Source organism: Apteryx rowi, unplaced genomic scaffold (genome assembly GCF_003343035.1).
Source record: "Apteryx rowi isolate R43461 unplaced genomic scaffold, aptRow1 scaffold_381, whole genome shotgun sequence".
NCBI classification, from domain to species: domain Eukaryota; kingdom Metazoa; phylum Chordata; class Aves; order Apterygiformes; family Apterygidae; genus Apteryx; species Apteryx rowi.
In genome coordinates this window covers 656,552-683,444 of record NW_020450319.1, presented here as the reverse complement: position 1 = coordinate 683,444, position 26,893 = coordinate 656,552, and the positions used below count along the sequence as shown (strand labels likewise).

At 40.2% G+C, this 26,893-nt stretch overlaps 1 protein-coding gene across 1 annotated transcript; it reads right to left on the bottom strand.

Annotated features, from left to right (window-relative positions):
* Nucleotides 1–317: 317 nt before the first annotated feature.
* On the bottom strand, nucleotides 318–25,534 carry MYB (MYB proto-oncogene, transcription factor). The gene is made up of 14 exons (XM_026074222.1): nucleotides 25,379–25,534; nucleotides 23,709–23,780; nucleotides 22,951–23,043; nucleotides 22,317–22,537; nucleotides 20,526–20,760; nucleotides 19,583–19,663; nucleotides 19,077–19,181; nucleotides 17,507–17,764; nucleotides 14,378–14,520; nucleotides 13,844–13,958; nucleotides 13,632–13,757; nucleotides 12,844–12,954; nucleotides 12,096–12,203; nucleotides 318–1,743 (listed from the first exon to the last, which is right to left on the bottom strand). Exons 1-14 carry the CDS (start codon nucleotides 25,532–25,534, stop codon nucleotides 1,627–1,629), a joined length of 1,941 nt encoding a protein of 646 aa, XP_025930007.1. The 3' UTR covers nucleotides 318–1,626.
* Between the last annotated feature and the right edge of the window lie 1,359 nt (nucleotides 25,535–26,893).

The window sequence follows — 26,893 nt, the reverse complement described above, 5'->3', positions numbered from 1 at the left end:
GAGAACACTGTTTTCCCGCAGAAGATTCAGTAAAGTTGCTCAGCAGCGGAAGCTGACTTGGACTTTGGTGTCACTGTAGATCATGGCTTGAGTCCACAGTGTGCTACATACCTACCATTTTGTGCTGTGCTCCTTCAACTCCCATAGTAATCAATAAGAATTGAGGATGTTGAAGATACTTATGGTGTGCAAAATTCTATACCTTACTTTTCTGAGTGTGCTGGAAAAAAAAACTTCCTGGCTTGACTGTTGTTTGTAACAACACTGCCAAAACATTAAAGACAAACAAGATGAGGAGACCATGCGGGTTTAAGTAAAAAAAGAACACACTTTATTTATCTACAAGGCAGTACATTGTCGTATAAAAAATTAAGTGCAGATGAAGCTGCACCAAATGCTATTAAGGCAGCAAAGTCAGAGGCTGTTATTAAAAAAACAATAAAAAAATAAAATAAAATCAGTGTTTTGCCATATCGATAAAGATTTGGTATGGCAGTACAAAGAACCATATATTTCTAAGAACCTGATTCAGTACACAAGACCCAAGTTAGGGAACAATTAGCTAGACATGGAACAAAACAGACAACATGAACAAGACAGTGTTCTCCCAAACATATGAAGGTGCAATGCATGCTGTTACAAACCAATGAGAAACAAAATAACACATCCAGACAAAAAAAAAATCTCCCAGGAACAGTGTTCAAAAATATTGCTTATAAAAAAAAGGGAAAAAATATAAATGATGTAAAAAATTAAAATAAAAAGGTCTGAAATGCTAGTGCATAGTCAAATTAGCTAACATCAACATTTATTTTCTTTCCATATAAAGCTCTACTGCTCCTTTTACACTAGCAGCATGTCTACACGCTAAGGTCTGTAGCAGCAAAACACAGTATTCATTTGGCATTTACAAAATTAAATTACTGAATAAAAATATAATTTTTCTCATAAATCTATGTTTCATACAGTAATATTTTTTAAAGCAAGCTAATTAAAAAATCCCCCCCCCCAAACAGAAACACACAATGTATAATGGTCTAGAACCATAACAGAATGAAAGAGTATTTCAAGCGGCATGGATGTTTGAGCATTCACGATCTTGATCAGTTTCCCCCTTTGCACAGACTAGCGTTTGTAGTAATGCTTTTCACTTCAGTATTTTACACCAATGCATTTTGTTCAGTGATTTAAAATAAATCTGTTTGAGTACCTGCTCTTTTATTATTAAAAAAAAAAAAAGAAACAAACAAAACCCCACCCCTGGATAGCACATCACTGAAATAACAATACTGGTGTATTAGGTCTGCTTGATCTCAAAAAGTACAAAAAAATTTCCTTTATTATAAGTCTGCATTTAAGATCATTAATAACTGATTAAAACTTAATACCTAATAATTTAGGCAAGTATTTATTCAAAAAAAAACCAAACAACCTCTTAAGTTGGGTGAAATCCAACAAGAATATATATGCTCAGTGACTAAATGCACTTCGTGCTGCTCCCAACTGTTGTACCACAACAAAGATAGGCTCTTCTCCCATTCATGAAAAGTTTTCATGCAGAGGAACAGTAATTTCCCAGTGAAGGCGAAGTGTTCTGAAAACCATAATGCTTCTCCGTAGACCCTTTTACATCACCAGAGTCCGGGTTGGGAACGTGGTCATGTACTTGCGTGCCTGATCAGTAAGGGCCATCTGATCCTCTATCTTTCCACAGGATGCTGACTCCCAAGTGTTGTTCAAATGCTGAATTAAAAACAGGCAGAGAGATTTGGGGTGAAGATCATGGAGCCCCTGAATGCCCTAGCTGTAGCTGGGTCCTGCTGTGAGTAAGTGTTGCCTGAACACCCACTGGGATATTGTCCCATCTCCAAAGAAATTAAAATCTAAACACGACAGACAGCTGAGAAAAAATATTACCCCCACTTTTGAGTTAGTGACCTGAGGCACAAGAAGACCAGGGGACCTGCACAAAAGCACACCAGAAAGGCTGGGATTCAGATCTCCTGAGCTCCCATTTAGAGCGTTTCTTCTCTACAAGGCCATATTCATAGCCTTGCCTTTAATCTTTCCTTTCCATGAAAGGTCTAAAAAGAGAATTTATTTGCAGGTGGACTTTACAGTCAACAGGCCACAGACAGGTTAAAACCCTCAATTATAATGCTCAGTGCTATAACCACACACAAATTACCGCTGAGCCTTCACTCTAGAAATACAGCTGCTCTGCCTCTGTATTCCCTAAACAGACTTGACAATCTTGACAGCCTGACCACAGCTACCAGCAAGGCCCCTGCTTGAAGCTGCCTTCACCTGTGCATGGTGATTAGCACATGCCCATCAGCAGAGCTCCTTTGGCAAAAGAGAAGATGTGCGGGGGGGAGACTCTCGGCAGAAACAACATTTTAATTATCATGCAAGCCATTTCACTTCTTGTGGTATTTATGGAGGTTAGAGACACCATTTAGTATAATGTTAAAATGAGATAAACATATCTGCACAGAGGGCCGTGCACACTGTATTTATTTAGTAACTACACGAGTGAAATGTTTCTCATTGCCTTGAGCTATGAACATTACTGAAATTTCAAAGCTCCTGGAATTTACCAGTACACACACTTATACACAAGCTTTTTTTTCTCTTGAACTCTTTCAGTTACTCATTATGTCTGGTTTTTCGCATCAAGATATTCACTAAACTCGGAATAAAAACTGTATTATTAGATAGAGCTAATAGTATGAATAGCCTGCATTCCAAAAAGCTAAGCACAACCGCGTTCAACTGCAAGCCGTCTGCCAAGAAGGGGATCACAGTATTGTTGAAGATTAGGAAGGTCTAAGCCCAAGATCCATCAACAAACACAAGTCAGGAGAAACCTGTCTCTTGTCTTCCTCTGCTTTTGACAAGGATCATCTTTGCAGTTGAAGATCTATATTACTCAACCAGATGGCCAAAGCCTTCCCAGCATCTAGGACACTGGGTGAAACATAATTACTTGACTGTAAACTGTCTGCTAAGAGGAAAACTGCCCGGGCTTGGGCAGCCAGTGGGCCACTTAGCCAGGGCTCTTTATGCTGCTCCTTCTAGTTGCCAACAATGTAAGAGGAGCCTTATGTTATTCTCTAGCCTACATGTACAGAGAACATTGTTCTGACGGGAAACAATGTTAGCTGAGACATATGTAGAGTAAAAGGCTGGATGACATATTAAATATAGACAATTTTTCAAAACTACACCCTGGTCAATGTCTTGGTATGAACGTTCGCTGCCCTGGAGGTTTACAGTCTAAAGGAGACAGCTCCAATGAGCACGTAAGCGGAGTGACCGAGATGAGGGCAAGCATGCCAGTCCTCTACAAACATTTGCTGTCCTTCCCTATACACTGCTTTCTTTTCTCTGTATACAAGCTCTAAATGTCTCTGATCTTGATGCTTTTTTGCAGACAAAACTGTTGAGTTTCAGAAGGAGCTCCCTGTGGGGAAGGAGAACAAGGTCAGGCTTCAAATTGCTAGCTTCTGTAGCTTTTTGTGGGACAGCAGCATCTGTGAAGTGAACAAACATGCTACCTTTTGCCTACATGGGTTTGACCTGGCCTGGCTGTATACCTTGCGTGGTGGCTCAGCCTGGGGTATGCACCGCAGCCAAAGAGCAGGTGTGACATACTTTTCATGTGCCACAGACATGCATGCGACGTGCCACAGCTTCTTTCATGTTTTGGTTACACAGCTTCCAGAGTAACCTTTTCAAAGGCACCTAGGTCAGCTGGGAACCTACAATCCCCTATTGATCCTCAGCGGGATATAGGCACCTGTGAATATTTTACCCTATTATTTTAGAGGCACTTGCATCAGGGTCCAAATTAATCTCTGGTACAATGCCATTGGTTTTACTTAGTCAAATTTGATCTATACACCTCAGAAGCAGGTGGCAGTTCCAGAACATCCATCATTTCAAAGGACAAAAATGTATCCAATATTTCCCTGTGATCTTCCAAAGCTTCAATGCACTGGTCTAGAAAAGCGAGTTCAGCAGTACCCTAAATAGCTGAAAACATATGCGAGCAAAAGTCCATCTGTCACAGTATGTCAATTTTTAAAAAATGGAACTAAATTCAGGCAAAGAGCATCCCAATTTCATAAACTTGTCTTAATTGTTAGTATCTACACTGGGCTCTTTGTATTAACAGCCATGTGTTTAAAAAAGAAAAAAACAATCTGTATCCTGATATCTCCAACATCTCAGCAGGCTGCTAGATGTCACTCATTCTACTTAAAGCCTGGTCTTCATTTAACCTGATATCAGAACAGCAGAGTCCGCTCACGCAGTAACCCTCTGCCCTCTCTTTGGTGTCGGCTGTCTCCAGTGCCCCAGGGAAGCAGAGCGGAGCGGACATAGGAAACTACAGGAGAATCAACTAGATCCATAACATGAATATTTTTAAACCGACTTATTCAAGTTTTGCTGTAGAGACACTGTGGGAGAATCTATCCAATAGAATTTTCACCCTTGTATTATTTTCCAGGACATACATTACACTTCTTCTTTCTCCTAAAAACAATTTATAAAAAGAGACTAATTTTTCACTCTCACTGAAGTTGGTAGAAGTTTTGCTCCAGTAAAGAATGCAGAATTGGACGCAAAGTAGTAGTATCACTACTAACAAAGTTTCAAATTTGTCCTTTGGATCTCAGATAACGTTTAAACTAGGCATTTTTAATAAACATTTTCTTTCTAAAGTCTTGACTCTCAGCAGCAAACACATAACAAAGCACAATGCCTTAGCCTTGCCAGCCCTGCAGTGCAGCACTGGAGGCACGTGTGAAAGTCATCTGAACTCGAGAAATTTTACTTCCACTCTTGGCACAGAGCGCTGGGTCTCACGACCCAGGCAGAGCATGTTTCCGGGTCTGAGCACACAAGCCTAAGGAATCACTTAGCAAAAAGGGAAAAGCAAATTGCAGACTGAGGAGCACAATGCCCCTTTCTATGCCAACATCTCAGCAAGTATTGACAGGGCTCTGTTACAGAAAAGTGTCAGCACCCTGCAGAAAGCGGAGCTTACCAAGCATATCAAAAGGGAAAAGAAACATGAAGAGAGTCAAGCAAAAAGCAGGAAAACTGTTCAGAATCAAACACTAAAATGCTCCTTTTTAGAGAATGCTTATTATATCCCCTATATTTCCACCCTCATTTAAAGGTCCAACTCTGCAAATCAAGGCATGGAAACACAAAAGCTTTGTAGTTAGGAGCCCTAAGACCTGACCCAAAACCCACTGAAACTGATGGGCATGTTTTCATTGATGCACTGGATTCATTCCACTTAACTGCAGGCATCTAGGCATGAGGTGTTCATTTTGGTACCCAAATCCCCAGTCAGTGGGGAAGGAAAGGGATCTCCATGGCAGGATTCTTTCCATGTATGGCTCTTTATTGGCTCAGACAGCAGGAGTCTACTCTTAGTTTAGCTGTTAATTAAAAGAATTTAAACCTTCTATTGCTGATATTTCCATAGCTGTATTTTTCGCACAGAGTTTTTTCTCTCTGTATGTTAAAATTGAGGGTAGATAAGCTAATACGAGTTCCCACAGCATAAAATTCCAGACTCAYGGTACAATTCTAGCTATGCCATTCTCCCTGCTGTCTTTTTTTTTTTTTTTACATCAGTAATCCTACTAGCACATCCTTCTCCTGGCAACAGAACTTCCTCATTTATCCTGTAACATGCCATCAACTGCCCTCAGGCAGATGTGAACTGTAAACAAACTGTCAAAGCTTTAACTGGGATATCCAGTTAAAGCACTTTCAATAAAAACTTGGACCATCTAGAGAAAACAGACAAGAGTAAGGGAAGAAAAGACTGTGCAAAGGTGCTTTTCCAACAGAACTAGTCCTTCTGCACTCAGAGCATGGACTGCCTTTTCATGTGCTGTCTGCAGGGCCTAAGAAAGTTCCTGCATTATGACACCCAGCCTGTTAGCAGTGGATACTAAAACCAAACGTTGCTGCAGTCTTGCAGTACAGAGCTCCCACACAGATGGGAGTGTAGCAAAAATCCTTGTGCAAAGAACTGTTTTAGAAAATAGATTTTCAACTCTCTAGGAGCAATTTTTATCTCAGCTGTGCTGACAGAAATCTTTAGCAACTCCATCAAAGTTATTGGTGTTACACACATTTGCATGAATTTAGACTAGTTGTACTGGCATTTAAAAATAAAAGAGCCAAAATGCTTAAAATATTCTGGCTACTAAAAGGTATCTTATCCTGTTTCTCTACTGTAAGAAGCAGCCCTTCGTGCCAGTTTTCCCTTAGAATTACATGGTATGGATAATTTGCAGAACACGCCATTGAAAAGAAGGCTTAAAACAGAAATGCAGTGTTCTTTCCTAAACAGTAATGGGATCAATGCCCTAAACAAAGCATTTTCCTAGCAGAAAATGATGCCTACCATGTACAATAGTTTGGCTTTTGTATTCTGTAAGGATGCCGAACCAAGAGAAGCCCTTTATTTATCAAGACCAGATAGTAAAGATTAGCGACAAACTCAAGCAACCATAAACCAATTCTACTTCATCTACTGAAACAGAGCACTATTTCTGCTCACATCATTAGTTCCCACCTGGGACATGGGGCAGCCTCTTCCTAAACTCTGTGGTCTATCCAGTTGTTCAGAAATGTAGTTTGCTAAATGTGAGAGAATAAGATGGCCCAACTTCTCAGCTTTTATTATAAGCCTGGTACCAATGCTAGAACAAGGTATTTTGTGGTGCTTTTAAGAGCTTAACGCTGCAGCCCTTACTCAGACAAAACTCCTATTTGAGATGTATGAGCTTTCCAAGTAAGATTAATGGGAGAGATATGGAAATATGCTGAGCACCTGCAACTCACATTAGGATATTCAGTACCTTTGCTAGTTTTGTCCCTAAGTAATTTTTTTATTCATGGGTCAAAACACATTGCTGCAAATGGCTGAGTGTCAAGCTGTCACTTTTCTTCAGCTGCAGCCTTTGAAAGCTGAGAGACTGTTATCTACTCCAGGCAGAGAGCAGAACAGGCGATGACTGACTTTAACTTCCAACCTCCTCCTGCTTCCCTCAGCCATGCAAAGCCCAGCTCGTGTACAGCTCGGCCACCAGAGAGAGAAGTGGTAACATGAGTGAGGGAAAACCTCAAGGCTGCCTTTCCCTGCTGTGCAAATCTTAACCTCCCCCGGCTTGAGTGCACTGCGTTCCCCCCCTCCCCTTGATTAAGGAAAGAAGAATATGTGACTTTGTAATCTTCTTGCCCCAAAAAAGCTGTGGAGGAAAAGCAGAGACAGGCTCCTCCCAAAGACTGTTGCTTGAAGGCAGCACACTGCCTTGCCTGTATATTTTGTCTTACTACTGCAAACAGAACTCCACATTTTACTTTTTAAAATGGAGAAAATTAAGGTTAATGTCAGCTCACGCCCTTGAAAAAGTTAACCAGGTAACAGTTTCTTTTAAAATCCTTTAAACTTGCTCTTTAAAGAAAATGAAGATGGTTACACAAACCACTGAAAGTCAGGAAATTCGAGCTGAAATGTGTCAGTCTGTGGTTAAAAAATGGAAAGTGACAGGAGCTAAGGGTTTAAGAACACTCTCTTTAGCTTGCAGGGCTTTTACCTTATGTTATTTCCTTTGTTACTGGGAGAAGAAGATATCAAAGCAGTGCTATTTTCTTAAAAGGTTCCATTTCATGGTGTCTTTTGATAGCCTGCAGAGTTAGGTGGATGGTCTATGATTTAGCCTACTTTTCTATCTGCTAAAATGTACTTGTTAGGATAGTTTGTTTTATATCCTGTTACTTATTTGACTGGCTACAGAATATAATATGAAATAAAGCATGACTTTTACACAGGAAAGGCTAAAAGTATAGTTTTTACTCAACCACCTCTTACCAGGTGCTACTCAAGCAAATGCTCAATACAGATAATCAGTCTGCCTCAATAAGGGCTTCATACATTTTACCAAAATCTTAACCCTTCAAAGTTTCTACTGAGGCCATACTTGCCCTGCAGTGAAATGGGGTATTGTTTGAGTGACAACAATATAGGATGTTGGTTGTAACTAACTCCACCAATACACAGCAAAAGTGTCTGGGATCCACGCAATGAAGGGCAAGATTAATTCCACCCTGTGGCAAACACATGGGGATGGTGAGACATCCCCTGTGCCTGCTGCTAGGAATACCCAATGCCCAACCATGACACTTGTCATGCAGGACAAAAATGCAGCTGAACCTTCACAGCTTATCAGGATGATCCTACACACAGCCGCTTTTACACGTGGCGTTTTACAGGGACTTAACACAGAGACCAAATGAAGATGAAGTCCAAACTCCTCTTGGGTTTATTAAGGAGACTTTTTCTAACTAGCTACCTGGCCTCACACGCCAAATGCAGACAGCTGAAGACATGGCACAGCACTGTGCAGGAGGCAGGAGCAGGTGCTGGTGGTCCATGCTGCAAGCCCATCCCCACCGTGCATTCGAGCAAGGGGACCCTCCTTCTTCCCAGGACCCAGCGCAGGTGGCACCCAGGTGCAGGTGCCATGTCCTTGAGACTGCACGAACGGGGGGATGGCTCTGCCATGTCTGCTCACGTCAGGCCACGTCTGCCTACGTGGGAGGTCAACAACACGCAGCTGGCACAATCCCCATCCAGCCCTGATCTGAAGCTCAGCTATGTGACATGCTCTTCCTTCTAAGTGATGGTGATTCATATCGTGCTATCTGATACGATCATCAACTATCATTTACCAAGCTGCATGAAGGTTGTGCATCCAAAATGCAGTGAAAAAAAAAAAAAAAACCTTTGAGGCTGCTCTGAATATTTGTTACTCTTGCCTACTTTGGAGGTGAGCAACAAAAGGGCAAGTAATCAGACACTGCTGAGTTTAACGCCAGTCAAGTATCTTTTTCTTTAAGTAAACACAGTGCAAATTATTAAAGCAATGAAAAATACTGCAAGCTGATAATGTACTACTTCCCTCTTATGTAAGCTTAAATTTAAAAAACCCATAATTTTAGGAACTTTGTACCAAACATATCGCAAAAAAAAAAAACTTTAGAGCGTGTGCTCTCTCTCTCTCTCTCTTCCCTCTCCATGCACACATCCCAAGGTGCAAAATGCTCTATAATCCTTACTTGGACTGAAGTCAGTGAAAATTTGCCTAGGTAAGAACTATGGGATCAGGCCCAAAATATTAACAGCAGCAATGTAAACATATGCAGATACAATTAAATTTCACCCAGATGAGTTCCACAGTGTTTCATTTCTACCTGCCTAGACTCAAAGGATATAGCTCTGTGTTTTTGCGTATATGGAACAAAACAAATGACGTACTAGTAAGCATAGGGTGGTACTACTCTGAAAACTGGTCAGAAAGGGAAAATCAAGTACAAATGCTAACATTTCCAATTGCTCCGTGCCCTTCAGACACAGTCTGTCCTAACTATGCACGCGTGCTCCTACTGCGGGGTCGGGGAGAAGCGCTGGGTGGGCGGCAGCAGCACACTCCTACCGGCACAAAGCAGACCCACACATTTACCCTAAATGCCTTCAGAGCAGCAGGGGCCAAATGCTCCTCTCATGTGAGGTCAAGCAAACTTCCCTGGAGATGAAGCAGATTTTACCCATGGCACTAAGTCCAATTCAGACCATGCAATGATCAACATTCAATACTGCACTGCTATAAAACATCTACATTTCACTCTGAAAAAAGTTATCTGTGCCACAAGTACAGAAACCTCTAGCCTCATTCTTCATTTACAATTATATTTCAGCTGAAGCACTCAACATTTCTTGACCAGCAGGGAGAACAGTTTTACGTTCATCCTAGTACACCAAGATGCTGCATACCAAATGTTTTTTTGAGGCTTTTTACTACTGCTTTTTCTTTCAGTCTAACAGGTTCTAAGCACTGAGACAAGTTGCAAAGTCATTTTTTACTCAGTTCCTACTTAAGGAAAAGTCCTCTTTAGACAAACAATGGGAATAACTGACTTTTAACTTCAAGCAAAATTATAAAGGTTTTTCCTGACCAAGGACTGAAGAATGGGATCCAGAATGGCCCACAAATTGACTGTGTAAACTTCCTGACCAGAATCAGCATGAGTTGGGCGAGAAGGTTAAATAAGCCCTTTCGTTTACAGCAGCTTGTAAAATTATTTTTAGATAGTAGGAAACGTAACATTGTTATGCCAGAGATCAAAAGATCCTATTTTACAGGCACCTCAAACGCTTCATTTCTATTACAAGCAGAATGCAGGCAACTACCATTAACGGGACAGTCCACAACGTAACTCTGGTTAGCCACCAAAAAATTTTGCTCTACACCTACGGACGTGCTGGAGTTCATGCACTGGCCACATGCTGGCAGGGCCACAGTGCTGAGCACACGGGCACCCGGGGCTCCTCCGCCAGGAGAGGCTTTGAACTCGTGCCCCGAGTGACTGCCCTAACCCCTAGGACAGCAGGGAGAGAGCGAATCTTCACACCTTCCTCTTAGCCATCTGCCACGATGCAGCTAAGAAACGCRATTCATGAGGCTGGAAAGAGCAAACAAGCAGTAGGGAGTGTGAGTTTTTGGCCCAGACATCCCCATGCGCAGGGGAGACGTGGATTTTGGTGCCAGGCTTTCCAAAGCTACTTTTCAATCACATGATCTGGTCATGCAAAATATAAACCTGCTCCATTGCAAATTCTGTAACCCGTCATCTGAAATGGTTTGTTTTTAATTTCAGACTATTTCATTCATATTTCAAAGAGAAAACAGGTGATGAAACTGTGGAATTCCTATGAAATTAAAATTGCAGTTCTCACACAGCCCTGGTACTGACATCAGCAAATGTTATTGATGTTCAAAATGCAAAAACAGGGACATGTGTAAAATTTCAGTATATTGCTTTATAATGCTAGACTAGAGATGCTTAACCAAAACCAGATTTTATTCATTTTATTTTACTGTAAATAACCAATACTCCTCCTAATGTAAATTCCAGAAAGAGGAAAGAAAGAGGGATTAGCCATGTGGATTATCTGTCCGAAAGTCAGAAACTATGCAGTTATAATTTCCTCTGTGACACTGACTCACTGTAAGGAAAGATTGTCTTCGCCTGAATTTGCCCACATGGAGAAGGGATATAAAATTACTTATTCATCTACCTCAAAAATAAGGGTTGCGGTGGCAGGACAATTAATCATTATCTATACTGTGTTTCACTCTCTGAATGACTTGCTAAGGGCCTGATCTAAAATCCACATGAACTGATGAAAAGGCTGCTAATTACTTCAGTGGGCTACGGATCAGGCCCTATATAATAGCTATTTGTTTACTAAAAAGTACAGCAAATGTATATGTTTGTTAACACTTAGGAAAAGCATAAGCACCTAAAATCCAACCTAATGGCTGGATTAAAACAATCATACATTTAATTCGCTTAAGAGACCCTGAGACATAAAACTGGGCATAAGACTTACGGGACCATTTTGAACGATAAATGACAACTGTACTTCTGGTATGATCTTATTCTGAGCTCCAGGGAAGATCAGCTTGGCTGCCTCCCTCTGCTGTAGGATTTGGTTTGGCAGCTGCTGGCTGGTAACACCAGCTACATCTGTGCCTGCAAACCAGCCGCTGCCAGAGTCTGCTCTCGAGCCCAAGGCCGACTGACATGTCCTGGCCAGAGTTGCACCATCAAACTCTCCTGCTCTCCAAAGCAGGAGAGCTGCACCCAAGACGTCTATAGGTAAAGGCCTCTGGCCCACATTAATTCCTGCGCCATGCCTGCAAATTGTTTTGGGGAGTGATGGTTCACTCCACGCGAACATGTGCCAGGGACTATCCCACCAATTTACTTCTGGAGTCGACCGAGTTACAATACCCCACGCACAGGCCTTAGCCCGATTTAACTTCCTGGCATAGTTGTGGCCACTGTGTCCTTGTGCTACGCAGGTGAAGTGAGATCCTGAACTAGAGGCTATTCACCTTAATGTTTCATTCTTCCATACTTGAAAACTTAAGATCAGTCTGCGAGAAAGCATTAGACACCCACAGAAGGCATTTTTATCGAAGAATGGTTACCTGCAGCGGATTAGACAGTGGCCTGTTCCTAGGTACTGCAAATGTCTTGTGAAAACTACCGTCCTCTTCTGACACTGGCATCTTTAAAATGGAGCTAGTAAGAAGATTCTGAACAAATGAACAAAAAAAAAAGAAAAGAACAGTTTTCAATAGCTCAACAAAACAAGAAAAGAAACTAAATCTGAATGTATTAAAAGCAGACCAGCCTGACTGCCCATCATGTAACACTGGGCACTGTCATGACAGTGCAGGAGCACACTTGAGCCTGCAGTCCCTGAGGCTTGACTTTGGAGGAGCACTATTATGCGTAAGGGTTTCATCCGGTGACACTCCTAAGCACAAGAGTAATAATAATAACACTGAGCAGTCCCAGGGAAGCACATGCAACCATGCGCATGCTGGAGCTCCTCTGCACAAAACAATCCCTTTTTCTTTTAACAGTTTTAACTCCGTAACCTAGTCATTTTTAAACACGGGTGCAGACGTCCTGTAAGTGCATGTTCTTTACAAAGACTACAGGCTGCACAGTGGCTGCAACTTCTGCTACCTTCTATAGGCATTGCAACGATCTAATTAAGAGAAAGATTTTGCCTCTTATCTGCTGAGAATAGAAAAACAGCACGTAAATAATGAATAATGCCTTCTAGTTAGGAAGGTCATACATAAACTATTCTCGCCATTGCATTTAAGAACTGGACAGGGATGTAAAACTGAAAAATCATTTGGTGGCGTGGAAACTTGTACTTACTGGCACATCTTCCATAGTAGATGCATGTGTAAAGAGCTGAGTGTTCAGGTGTTCTCCTTCCCAGTGGTTTGAGCAAAAAAAATGTCCAGCTTTATCTGTTGGAGACTCCACCTGGAAGCAGGAAAGGCACCATGAAAAAATGCAGCATCTAACTGATCAGAAGGAGATTTATCTGTCAAATTTTTAACAGGCTGAATAAATATTCTTCACAGTTGTGCATAACACAGATTTACAGTGTAATCCTTTACAGCAACCTTGCTCTTTGCAGAAAAAATGTTCAAGGTTCTCAAAAGAACACCATCTAATAAAACTTTGAATACTTGCACTCAGCTCTCTGTCAGTATTCAAGAGTTTAATCCCCTAAAGGAGATGGACAACGTATGTATTTTTGGAATTTTAGTGACAAAGTAATATAATGCAATGTCCTCAAATGCTCAGGTTTCTAAGTCACTCCATGTAGCTTGGTCCCTGTGGGGTTCTTCTATAGTTTTCACCAATATTGGAAGGATTCAATCCAAATTCCTGTCTAATTTTTTTTCTTTTTAAGTTTCAAATGAAAACTGCATTAGAACAGCCCAAGCAAACCCCTGCTGAAAACAGCAGAAAGACTTCTATGGAAATCAATGAGAGCTGAATTAGGTATTCCTAGTATACTATACAGAACCAGCACTAAGATCTTGGGGCTCACATGAAAGAAAAAGACATCGCTATTTAACAGCAAAGGTATTGGTATAAGTTTCACAGCAAAGACTGCTGAATTAAATTGCCTCAGGTAAGTTTGCATTTACCTCTTGTTTGATTTTCTTCAGCAAAGGGGGTCCACTTTCATGTAGCCCAGCCACGATTGCAGTCTCTTCAGACTCCTGCTTGATAACGTCCTGCAGATCTTCTACGAGATGAGTCGGAGTTTGAGGCTGAAAGGAAGAAACGTTATATATGAGTCCCAGAACATCCCTCTGCACTAATATCAAAGCAACTTTTATCATTGTTTCCTTCTTACCAGCATTTTCAAAGGACCATATTTGATTTCCTGAGCTGCAAGTGCATTTTTGAATGGAGTGGGTGTTCTTGGAGAGCTCTCTAATATCGACCTCTTGATTGCTGGAGTTCTGAAACTTTAAAAAGAGGCAGAAAAACTTTAAAGGAATGTGTTTGGAAATATTAACCCCTTGCAAAAATATGTGCATGCAGGCAATGACTGCTCTAAGACTTTGCTACATGTTTTCCTGCAATCATATAATGCATTTACAAGTAGCCGTCCTGGTTTTGTGGAAAAACATCTATTTAACTATTATAAGGCAGAATGACTTTATTCAAAAAAAAGGCGAGTCTATATGCACAATTATTCCTTATTAATAAGCTACCCTGGTAGTTATAAAATGGAAGTATTATTCCGAACTAAGAAAAATCTGAAGGTACTAGCAAACAACTCTGCAGGAAACATACAGTCACCCAGCATTTTGTTTTGGTTGTGTCCAAAACTGACAAAACAAACCCTCATGAATCTGACAATACAATGCTGTGAGAGACTTACAAATGATTTTCCTTCTGAGTTTTGAAAGCCTGGTCCCTGTGGAACGGTGTCGTAACAGCCATCTTATGGCCACACACTGGGGTGGAAGTTAAAGCGGGGTTGTCCAGGCTCAGGTTTTCGTGACTGGTTGAGGTGTTTAAGAACTGTAAATAGGGAAAGGGAAAATCAGTAGGAACATCCAGATTACCAGGCTCATTTTTAAGTTGACTTCATAGGATGAAAGAAAAATAAATTACTTCCTTCTCATTGACATAAGTGATTCTCCTGAACCTACAATACGGGTGTGTGCATGTGGGGTACCTGACTACGTGGCAAAAAAAAAAGTTCAACGAACAGTTTGGTTGGGGCATTCAGGAAGCAAAACCTTTCATCTCTAGAAAGGGACCTTATAAACAAAATGATACTCTGTTCCAATGAGAGACATTCTCCACCACTTAAAGAGCCAAATCTTAAAAGCCTGATCTGGGTTTTCTGCAAATAAGTTGCAATTAATATTAAGAGCAATGTGCCTATGTAAGAACCGAGTGAAAATGAAGAAGGGATGTTTCAGGAATAAACCCACAGGAAATGGGGCTAAGTTCTATGAAAGTTATCAGGAGAATCTAGGTACTTTAAATAAAGTGTTTATGACCGGAAAATAAATTTCCTATCATCGCTGTCCAAACAAAGTGCTCCATATTCACAGCATAAAACAAAAACTGTGGCCCATGATGGGTGCACGGAGTGCTCTGGAATGGAAATCTCTGTCTGAAAAGGAGGGAGTGGTATTAGGAGTGAAAATTACTTTTGCAGGGACTCCACTTAGTAACCTAAAAAAATTGTTCCAGTTTCTAACATCTATGAATCTGTGAGTGTAGCTGTATCCCTTATTCTGATAAAGATTCGCTATAACATCTACTACCTTCTGGACTTACTTGTATCAGATTAAAATAAACTTTTCAAAAGCATGGCACGTATGAAAATATAGATTTCACTGGATAAATAATATATGATTAAAATACGTAAGTGGAGATACAGCAGGAAACCATTACATGCAATCTTTTAATAATCTTCAATGAAATAGTGTTTTTCTGACTTTAAGGATCAAAGCCAAACCGAAGACTAAATCAACAGAAATACACAGGCAAGCAAAAAAACAGAACATGTTTAAATAGAGCTACAGCTGTGAAACAAAGCAACAAATGATAAGAATTTCAAAGTGCAGATCAGACAATTTTAACAGGCCAATTTTCTCTTCATTCCTATTCCACCCCACCCCACGTGGCTTGAGTTAAGGATGAAGAGCCATGATTTGAATTTGCTGGTTGTTGTCAGTTTGTCTCACAACCTGAATGCTATTTAAATGCAGTTTGGGGTTTTCTAGGTCAATGAATCATACTGTAAGTGGACAGAGATGGAAAGTATTACAAATGATCAGAAATGTTAAACTCTAGTAGTTGAAGGAGTTAACAGCAAGAGCACAGCAAGAATCACATTCCCCTACAAAAATGATCCAAATGAAAAAAAACCCCCACATATGAATTCGAAAAAAAGAGAATCAACAGTTAACTTGCTGATCATCTAAACTCAGCAGTGAAGACTTAAGAGCAGTGAGAAGATTCAAACACGGAGTGAAATCAGCAAGCGCAACGGTAATTAGTCATTTGTTCCAAAGGATTAGTTTCTAAATTGTTAACACTGTGGTGACTTTTGAGAATTAGTAACATCTGTGCAGAAGTCTTGATCTACCTGCGAGGGAGAGAAGGGCAGGCTTTTGACAGGGGAGCGCTTAGGAGTTGAGCTGCTGACGTCAGCTAGTACCAAGGTGCTACTGTGGCCACTGGCTAAGGGGCTGGAGTGCCCTCTCCTTTTGCGAAGAAGGACCCACGGAGCTGCGCTGCACTGTGAGGCACATAAGGACTTTGGTGAGCTGGGAGAGCCCTGACTTGACATGATTTTGCTCAAGTTTGTGATGGGGTGTCCGTGAGGTCTACAAGCACTGGCCTCTCTTTGCTGAAGCTGCGCGGCTCTGCCTGAGGGAGCTTTGCTAGCCGAAGTATCTGTGTCTTCAAAGAATTCAAAACTGCTGAGATCACCCCACGATGAAGGATCCTGAAACAACGTGGGAGGCACGGAGCTATAAGACAGTGTATAGTGCCACCTCATGAAAATACAGCGCTAAGATATGCCAGTAACCAACAACAAAAACAGTCCTTCCCAATTCAAGGCAGCTTGACCCTGTTTATTTGAGTAATACTGTGAATGCTTATTTGTGTTTTTAATGTATGCCTTCAGTATATCAAACTGCTTAACATCCCAGTGTTGCTGGCAACTGAGTTCCTACAATGAGTCAAATGATGTCCTTACTCTTTCACTGGTATTAGCTGCTCAGTATGAAGACAGTGCCTTTCGTTACAGAAAAATGCATGCATCGGACTCTAAGCTAAGTCCATCTCCTTCTAACCAGCATGACTGCTCAGGACGTGCTGAATGGAGAGTGGCCCTGCACGAGGCACACGCTGTTGCTGCTCAAGTAAGGTGCCACCAACAAATGCATTTCAATGCGCTACTTCTGTTACGTATAGCATCTGAGAGACCATAATGAAAAAGGCCAATGTCAATAGTAGTAGTAATCAGCTGCTTGGTATTTAAATACAGTTTCCAGTTCTTTAGATATGCCAGGCAAGCTCCTTAAACTTTGAGAAGCAGCTATAGACGCCACAAGGAAAACCTTTAGAAAGCAACGCAGATATATGAACAGCCTCACATGAACCTACAGCATGTGTCACTTCTGATACAAACAAGTATCATTTAATTGTTTAAAATGTTTGTTGGTGTCTCTGATTTTATTTTAAGGAGATTTAATGTAGTAAGAAACTGTTTCAAACTCCTACTTTGTAGCATGCTAAAAATCACACTCCCATACCGAGATGCAGCAGGAAAGGGAGAAACCCACAAAGAGCATACGCATCCACACTCGAGGGCTTCATTTACGAACAACCGTGTGTTGTTATTTCAGAAGGCAAGCTTCAGCTCTTGTAGCAATTAGAAGCTACTCAGGAAAAAGAAACAGATTTAGGACGCTCCCAGCTCCTTTCCCCTTAGTCCTTGACCACACGCAAATCCACCTGAGGCGACGGCTCTACTTACGGAGTCTATTAACTGGAGTGTTTCTGCAAATTCTAAGAGATTCTTAACATTGTCCAGGATGTTGCTCTGGTGGACAATCATGCACCTTGCAGGGGATGCACTTTCCTCAGGTAAGCAACCATGATCCACTGGTGGAGAGGGAGTACAGTGGTGATGTTCCCCCAAACAGGAAACAGGTGCACTGTCACCACTTGTCCTGGCATTGTCAGCGATTGCGGTGCTGTGCCAGCCTGGGTAGTTTGATGTGTGGTTCTGTGTCTAAAGGAAGAAGAAGAAGGGGAAAAAAAAAAAAAGAAAAGGGGGGGAAAAAAGGCAGAAGGAACTTAGCAATGAAATTGCACAAGGTGTCAGATGCCTCTGGAGGAAAGATAAAAGTAGTTGCATCATCATCTAAAAACTTATGCCTATGAAACAATTGTCAAGATGTTTCCTTTCATCAGCGTAAGATCTCATTTTAAGTAATAGCAGCATTGTATTTGTTATCCCAAAGTTACCTCAGTATTGATTACCAGGATTATGAGCATATATCACTACTAATATTTAAGTAAGTCATACTGTGTTACTCCAAAAAGCTCAAAAAGTGACTGTAAGTCATTTTCTGTGAGAAGCAAGAAATGGCAGGAGTTCCCTACTGAGCGCTCAGCACTGTAGTAGGCTAAAGAGTTTAAGAGTTAGAGTTGCTTTTGTTTGCTTATCTCCTTTTCTTCTTCTGTCCCTGTCTAATGCTACAGCTTACACCAATGCAATGAAGAGGCTGTCAAATCAACATGGTTAGGAAAGCAGAAGAAGAAATTAACAGAAGTTTCTTTCCAGTGTGAGCATGCAACAGAAGAAATTGCAAAACATTAACTAAAGTTAAAAAGTGGCCAAACTAACGTATCATGCATGCAGTTGTTTTACTATTAATTTAAATATTACCCAAAAAAGAATCTGCTGGCTATCACCTATCTTCTAAGATGATTTGGGCATTCTTGGCTTTGGCGACGGTGATAAGTAATTACATCAGGGTTTTCACTTAACATCCAATGGCATATACAACAAAGTGTAAGAATTCAGTAATAGCCAGCATTTGTTTCACACATGCAGTTATGAAGGATCTAACATTATTCAGAGAAGTAAAACAAACTGTCAAACATGCACCAAGTCTGAAGCTTACAAAGTGTATAATACACAGCTGAAGAAAAGAATACAACAGAGAAGAAAAATCAGATGTACAGGCACTACATTTTCATCATATGAACCACTGCACACTTTCAGAAATGCAGATCCTACTGATTTAAGATCTGTGGGATTTTTCATTTTAGTACCATCATCATGTTTCCGATATTACATAACATAACAGAGCCCAGCCCTGCTCCCACTTTTCAAAAGTAAAGTAACCGCAAATTCTTTTTTATAAAAGAGTTCAGAAAGCAAATGAGGACTATATATGTGCTATGTTTCATCCTTTTAAAACGGAAATATAGAGCCTCGATTAGTATCAAAGGCAAAGGGGGAATAAAAAGTTAGAAAGACAAGCACTGGGGTAATGCTGCTATCCCTCCATCCAAGCACACAGTGACAGTCTTACTGGTAATGCCTGCTGCCCTTTCAGTTCATTCTCAGTCGACATTAGTAGCAACTCTAATTCCTTTATTCGTTTTTCTTTCTCAGGGTCTTCATCATTATAGTGTCTCTGAAATTAAGAGTTAAGGGAAAAGAAAAGATAAAGGTCTGATAGGATGTAGCAACTAAAATGCTTATGGCTTGCCGTCCTGTGGTTTTAATAGCCAAATTAGACTCAAAGATGAAACAAACATCAATTGTGTTTTCCACTATCAAAGTCCCTGCTGAATTTCAGTATAGACATTTGAAATGGAGAAAGTGAAAGCTAGCACACCAGATGTCAACTATTGTGTCTTAAATTCACTTCAGAAGAAGCAATTATTAGCCATGTTAGAACTCCCCCACCTTCCCCATTTTCTCTCTTCACACTTATTACATTAAAATGTTTCCTCAATGTACGATGTCCACATTTTGACTTGTATATCAAACATTTAACAAATTGGATCTTGAAATGAGGTTCAAGTTATCTACCTGAATAGCTGCAGCAGCTGGCTGAGGAACATTGAGAATATTTACATGCAGTGCTACTGGATATGGGATCTGACCAGGGACCTAGGTCAAAAAGCAAAAGACACTAAAAGTTATTATTTCTATCACATTACCTGGCCTGCATTGTGAATTTGGGTTAAAGATAAATTTGGGTTTAGGTACTTAACATTTATAATCTATGGAGACAGAACAGCAAGAAAACAAAGAAGTTTAAGAGAAAACTAAACAGTTCTTAGGAATATACAACACAACGGAAGAAAGAAAATTCATATATGAAGTATCTAATCTTCCTGAATGAGAAAAGATGAATAATTTATAGATGCATTTGTACAATTTTCTACACTGAAGTGAAAATACAAAAGATGCATTTTATTATAATCTAAAACTCTATAATGTAGCTGTTTGAAGCAGCAGCTTGTTTCATTATTAATCATTAATAGAAAAGGAATCAGATTAAAAACAATACTTGTTTACTTGGTTCTGACAGGCAACCCACAAACAGAATATTACTAAAGCGAACGGGGGAGATTTTGACATAGAATACAGAATTACCCAGATTCAACTGATTTTCAACAAGGGTAAAATTCACCGCTATAAGACATGGTACTCAATACATTTTCATTGCTGAGTTGGTGTTTTCCCTTATAAGATGTTAAAAACGCTGCATGCCATTTCATCCCTTCAACGCCAACAACCAATTTGAAACGTATGTATATTCATCCCTGCTTTAGTCAAGGAAGTCCTTGCCTGACATCAAAGACATACGAGCCCTGCTGAACAGCGACACAAAGGGCTTACTAACTTTTTCACCCCATCCACCAAGGCTGGCAAAAGGACCCTGCCTCCTTGCTCAAATCACCCATGGCCAAATTACATCCACCTATTCCCCAAAGCCAAACGGAAAGAAGCATTTCCAGGAGCTTACGTTTTGTGGCTCAGAGAGGTGGTAATAGGGATAGTCATTGCTCAGGGGGGGCTGGCCGGCTACTGGGAGCTGGGCAGAAGGCGCATTGTGAGCAAAGCCCATCAAGTGACTGCTTTTCTGAAACCCGGCGGCTGCTGAGGACGGGTTGCCTTTAGAGGACTCCTGCAGATACCCCTCCTGCTCGACCTTGCGGCGCATGGTAGAATTCCAGTGGTTCTTGATGGCATTATCAGTTCTACAAGAGGAATACATACATTTGAAGAGTTTTACCAACGAGAATTTTAAATTCAGGCTGAAATCACGTGACAGGGAACTGCTGCGAGCGTTTCTGTTCAAAACCTAGTGCTTTTCTCTGACCTTCCACCTGCCCCTACCTTTGAAAATGCTACTCTCCACTTCTCAAGAAAGATGTTCACTATAAACGGTAGGGAAAAAAAGACAGGTGGGCTATTGTTATTTAAATACTTTTTGGAGCAACCTCTAACCCTTGTCTTAAGTTCTCAGACTGTAAGAAATTAAGAACTTTGGCTTCACCTCATTCCCATGAGATGAGGTGACAGTGACAGCTAAGCCCCTCTTTGAAGCTACCCTAAGGAGTGTCTACATCGCATTTGTAAGTCTTAATATTTCAGTGGAGCTTTATTGTATCTCCTTGCTGGAAAGACAGACTGCGGAAAACAGCTGTGAAAAGACTAACTTCCAAACAGCTTTCTGGCAGGCCACCTAGACAATGACAGCATCATGCTATACACACACGTTCAGTAAACAAAACTGTTATGATTTTTCTCAGCTGCAGAAAAACTGAGATTCAAATTCTCAAATATATGAGTCAGAAAAAGCTTATAAAAACTTCTTATCAAGTTCGTGAGATTGTAAGAGCATACTTAGAAACAGCTCCTCTATTTGAAAAACCTCACCATCACACAATATTGTTGAAAGACATATCTGTGATGTGTGGAAGCTACAGAAAAACTTCCCAAGCAGTAGATCCATTTCTTGTTTTCTTCTAGAAGGCAAAAGAAACTTATGGAATGCCCACTTAAAAGCATATTGCAATCTTAAGCATTGCATTTGGATCTTGAAGATGTTTCACCAAATAATAAGAATAAAAATGAAAAGGGAAAAAAATCTTTGTTTACATTATGTGCTTGACTACACTTTATGTTGAGTCACTTTTACTGCAGACTGAATAAGACACTGAATCTCTGAATTCATGTGCAAGTTGTGCATAAACTTTGAATGAGACAAATGTTTCCAGGACTGGAGTTTGAGGAAGTCTGCTTCTCCTATTTTATATATCGATTTTTAACAGGTCAAAACTGTCTGACTGACTCAGGAGCAATGACAAACGCTGAGGCAACCTTCTGTTAAATCATTCTGAATAAACAGACTGGATTTCACATTGAAGGTATACCTTAACTGAATGCAAATTATGTTCCACTTGTAGAGCCTGATCCTTCACTGTTCAGTGAATTTAAATTTTGTCTGCTATTTCAAGCACAAATAAGACTACACATATATTTAGGAAAGTGTTAGAGTCTTGCTCTAGTTATTGATTTTTTACCTATGACAAAGATTAAAAGCATGTACAAACAGCATATTGTTCCACGTACTGACTAAACAGTACAGTTCCCCACTGGGAAAAATGCACACTGATGTCATTGGCTTTCCAGAATTTGAGTCCAAAATTTTTGATTTATACTATGCAGCCCCAGGCAACTGAAACAGACTGCTCAGGCCTGCAGCTTTTTTCTTCTTTCCTATTTAAGAGCTAAAGGTATATGTCATTACCGTCCAGGCAGCAACTTTGCAATTTCTGCCCATCTGTTTCCCAGTCTCTTGTGTGCCTGGTAAATAATTCTATCTTCCTCTTCTGTCCAGGAGGTTTTCTTCACTTCTGGATTCAAATGGTTGTGCCACCTCTCCCTGCACTGTTTTCCAATCCTTCCCTTCAAATGCTTAGCAATGACAGACCAGCGCTTTGGACCGTATTTCTGCACGAGTTCTATTACCTTCAAAGAAGGACATAAAAACTGCCTGTATTTAATGATGCATAATGAATCAATGCAATTTTTCTGTGGTAGAGCAATATTTTCAATGACATTTCTCAAAATCACCACAGTAAAGCTAATACACAGTAAAGGCTTCCCATTTCCCCTTTATATTTTTACCCAAAAGGAAAAGTCTGGTAATAGTAAAGACATTTCCAGACTGCATTTCTGCATCACAGTGTTGTAAATCAACATGAATTAATTTGTGTAGAGCACTTAGAAAGCACTGTATAAATACTTAGCATTGATATTATAGGATCAGTCCTGCCTCAGGCCGTGTTAGTGTCGACACCACTGAAACCTCTAGTAGTTTTGTCCAAATACATTAAATCCACTATTAAGGTATTAATCAGATGGAATGGAAGACTGCTTACCCTTTGATCCTCCTCTTTAGTCCACGGGCCTTTGATAAGTTCTGGGTTTAACACCTTCTGCCATCGGTGCTGGCACTGAACATCTGTCCGATTCTAATGAAATGCGAGATATGCAAAGTAAATCATTCTTTAAAAAGATGAACATCTAGTGATAGTGCTCTTATCTAGGTACTCTTGCTTCCCTGAATTTCACTGCCAACTGCTATTATTAAATTATATGGTAGTGATACAGTAGGTCTGAAAAGGAGGTGCTCAACTATCAAGTTGCTCACTGAACGAGATAGTATTTCTATCATTTCTGCAGTTATGACTGTATCACCAAAACTACACAAACTGAACCTTCACCATCTGGCACAATAGCTGTCTTTTTTAAAAAGAGCTTTCACATGCAGTATTTCTACAACAGCTGAAGAGCTCAAAAAATTATTTTATAAGCTGCACTTGCAGTTCATCAAAGCTATTTTTTCTCTGTGCTGAGACATTTTGTTTCGGTGTCATATCTACTGCATCTACTGTGCAACACTCCTGTGCCCCCCGCTTTTGTTTGTTGGATGTGTTCCAACCCTTCCTGAGAAGTGAAAGGAAAATTAAGGTAAGGGCTTCTACAACACTCTAACTAAACTGCTGAGAGACCTGCGGAGGTTTTATATCTTCTGCGAAAATATAACTGTGAAACAACCACTCCCCTTTCCTTTACTTGGAAACCCCTGATAAAGAGTTGTCACTAGAACTGGAAACAGAAACCAATATCCACCTACAGGAAGGAAATTGGCAATGACTTTCCAGTCTTCTGTGCCGTTCTGTTCCACAAGCTTCTTCAGTTTCTCATCCTGAATCATTAAGAGAAACAAACGTAATTGATATTGCAATCTCCTATAATGCAGAAGAAATGGATCCCCCCAAAATTTGTACTACTAGCTTTTTATGCATTTGTTTCTTTGTGGGATCATGTCCTGAGATTAAAGAGGGGGAGTCTGTATTCTTCTTTTGTTTTCAATTGCCTAAATCAGGAGATTTTTTCTTCTCCTGTGGATCTTGGCAGGTTCTTTAACTGTGCTGTAGGAGAAAGACTGACTTCTTCTATGCTTCTGTGTGACTCAACTTACACATTCCCATTTTACCGCTCAAAGCAATCGAAGTGTTGTTCTTGCATCGGATTTACAGGCGTGCATGGATGTTTAGACACCAGGCACGTGACTAACAGTGAAATTCAGTAACACTAAGGCACCCAGCTGTCTTGGGATCTCTAAAAATCACAGTCTTGAGCTTCAAATGTCTTGCAAGTAACAGAAGTCCCAATAATTTGCTTATCCCCTACCAGGGTACAATGAACGCACGATTATAGTAACAGCTCCTTTTTGCTACTGATCACTGTGAGGGAGTTTCGCATACTTGCCACAGCAAGAAAGTTGCACCACTATTTTTAATGATAAGGCCAGTAATATAGACCCTAAAGACAAAAGCAACCAATCACACAAACTGGGAAGGATCGAGAGAGCGTAACGCAAGAGGGAACTGCCCCAGCAGATAAGAGGAGGGCAGCACCCCTCCCCTTCTCTGCTCAGCGCCTCCCAGTACGCTCCCAGTTCATGTGACAGGAAAGTGGCCCCTGGGTTACACAGCCATCCCTTCCTCCCAGGCCGTATCAGAACCACATCCATCCCTGTAAGAGCAGCCTATGATTTAAAAAAAAAAAAAAAAAAACTTACAAGAGGTGACCTGCCACTGTTTATATATCAATAGAAGTTTGTAGAGAGGAGAAAGTCAAAACATAATTTAATAATTGCATTAATATACTTCACAATAAACTTAAAGCAATTAAATGGCTACAGGATATCCACCTGGCAGAAGACTCGATACCAGAATTTATCCGGAAAGTCAACACAAGGGTACTGTGACTAAAATGTATTCTGACCTTCAAAAGTGAAATGCATCTTGGTACTGTTAGATTTCTTTCTTCCAGTTTTCAATTTATTTCCATTCAGAATCATACTGCTGCAATTAAAGTGCCAATTTCAAATGGCACAAAAGGGCTGCAGCAGTTTCTGCCACAGTTGTTTGCTGCTGTGGGACACCAAACACATGTCAGTTCTCACATAGCAACCATTTTCAAACAAAAAGAGGCAGCAGCAACAACCAAACACTACTGCCGGTGACTCTTAACCTGTTTTTCCAACTGGGATCACAGAGAGACTCAAGTATCTGCAATGTAGACCTTGGTGGACGTAAAAAAGCTGTTTATGCATTTCATTTAAAAGAAAACAATGCTCCCCAAAGTTAAATAAAAACACTGTAGCTAATGGGTCAAAAACATTGTCCTTATTCATATAATGGGATTGTCGCTGAAGTCATTGGGTAGACAAAAATTTGATCCATGCTCTGTCTTTTCACATGCACTAGAGAAGGAGATGAATGAACTCATATTTACCTCTTCACGAGTCCACCTGGTTTTTCCTAAATGACGTTTTCCAGCTTTAGGAAGCAGACCATCATAATCATGATCGTACATCTCAACATCTTCTTCATCATCATCACTACTGTATATACTGCAGAAAGAAACATAATGAGACACGGAGCAGAACATGAGGATCTGAGCTGCTTAATTACAAAGCACACAAAAAACACTACAATCTTTACAAAGGTTATACAGATAAAAGTTTTAAAACTTGCACAACAAGATTTTGTTCTGCATTCTGTTGTTCTAGTATTCTGAACTGGTTCTGCTGTTTTTGGTATCCACAGATACAAGCAAAGGGCTGGCAACCTTCTTATTACTGTGCATGTTTAGACCTGCTCATACTGTTAGATCAGTGGTGAATTACACATTTGGCAAACTTTCAACCAATGAAGGTTTCAAATTAAAATACAATGTTTGGGACAATGAAGAGAACAAGAGGCTGTGTCCATTACACAAGTGCATACTCAAAATCTTTAACTCATGCCACACATTTTGAAAACTATTGGTTTTGTACATTTAATAGAACAAATAGCTACACAGCTCCCAAACAAGACAGACTGTGAATAAATACAAAAAGCTAACCAATGACAGCCTTGTTAGAGAATATGTTTATGATCCCAATATGTATAGGCAGCAGTTTCTATAATTAACTTAAGTAAAGCCAGTAAGTGGTAGCATTAACATGCAATAAACTCTAATATGAAATGTGCCTGCCATTCATATGTCTAAACAGACAAGGGTTGAGGACAAGTATATTTAATAACCTGTAACTAACAAATAAATGATTGAACCATTTTATGCGACACATTTTCCTAACTTATGACTTTATTACCTCTTTATTTACCTCTACTCCATTTCTGAATACCTCATACTCTTTTGAAATACTCTGCTACTCACTTAATACATGACTAAGGGATTTCCCCAGAGGCTATCTATGGGCAAAAAGAGATCTATTATTGTTTTTCACAGACAGCACTTGCTCTATCCAGTTAACTAAAATTAAAACTGCATGTTCTGCAACACGAGCTGTCTTTCTGGTGGGTAATATTTTATTTCCAACTTTAAGATATAAACAGAAGTTTTGAAACTTTAGCTAAGAAATAATAACCACAGCGCTAGAAAAGAGACAATGTCAGAGTGTGAGATTAATAACTGTGCTATATGTGAAGGTGTTAAAGTATGAGTAAAACATTCAAATGAAAAGGGGTTTTTTTGGTAATAGAACAACTAACCTCACCATACACCAGTTAATTATTAGGCATTGTTTTTCCTGTGAACCTGTTTTCAGGGAATCACTTTTTAAGTGAAGCAAACAGACTGTTAGCCAAGATGCAAACACCTCTAAAATGCAAGCAGTTAAACATATATTCTTTTAAAGTATACTGGGCTAATCACACCTTAAATCTTCAACCCTATTTTCTGGCCTGTGGCATGCGCCATGAAAAATATGCTACATGTAAGAAGTTTTGCAGAACCTGCAATGAT

Coding starts and splice junctions, on each gene's coding strand:
- MYB (XM_026074222.1), bottom strand. CDS start 25,534: ATGTTCTGCTCCGTGTCTCATTATGTTTCTTTCTGCAGTATATACAGT. Junction 22,538..22,950: donor CTAAAGAGGAGGATCAAAGG/GTAAGCAGTCTT, acceptor CCTTCTTTGAAG/GTAATAGAACTCGTGCAGAA. Junction 13,959..14,377: donor ACTCAGAAGGAAAATCATTT/GTAAGTCTCTCA, acceptor CTCTTTTTAAAG/TTTCAGAACTCCAGCAATCA.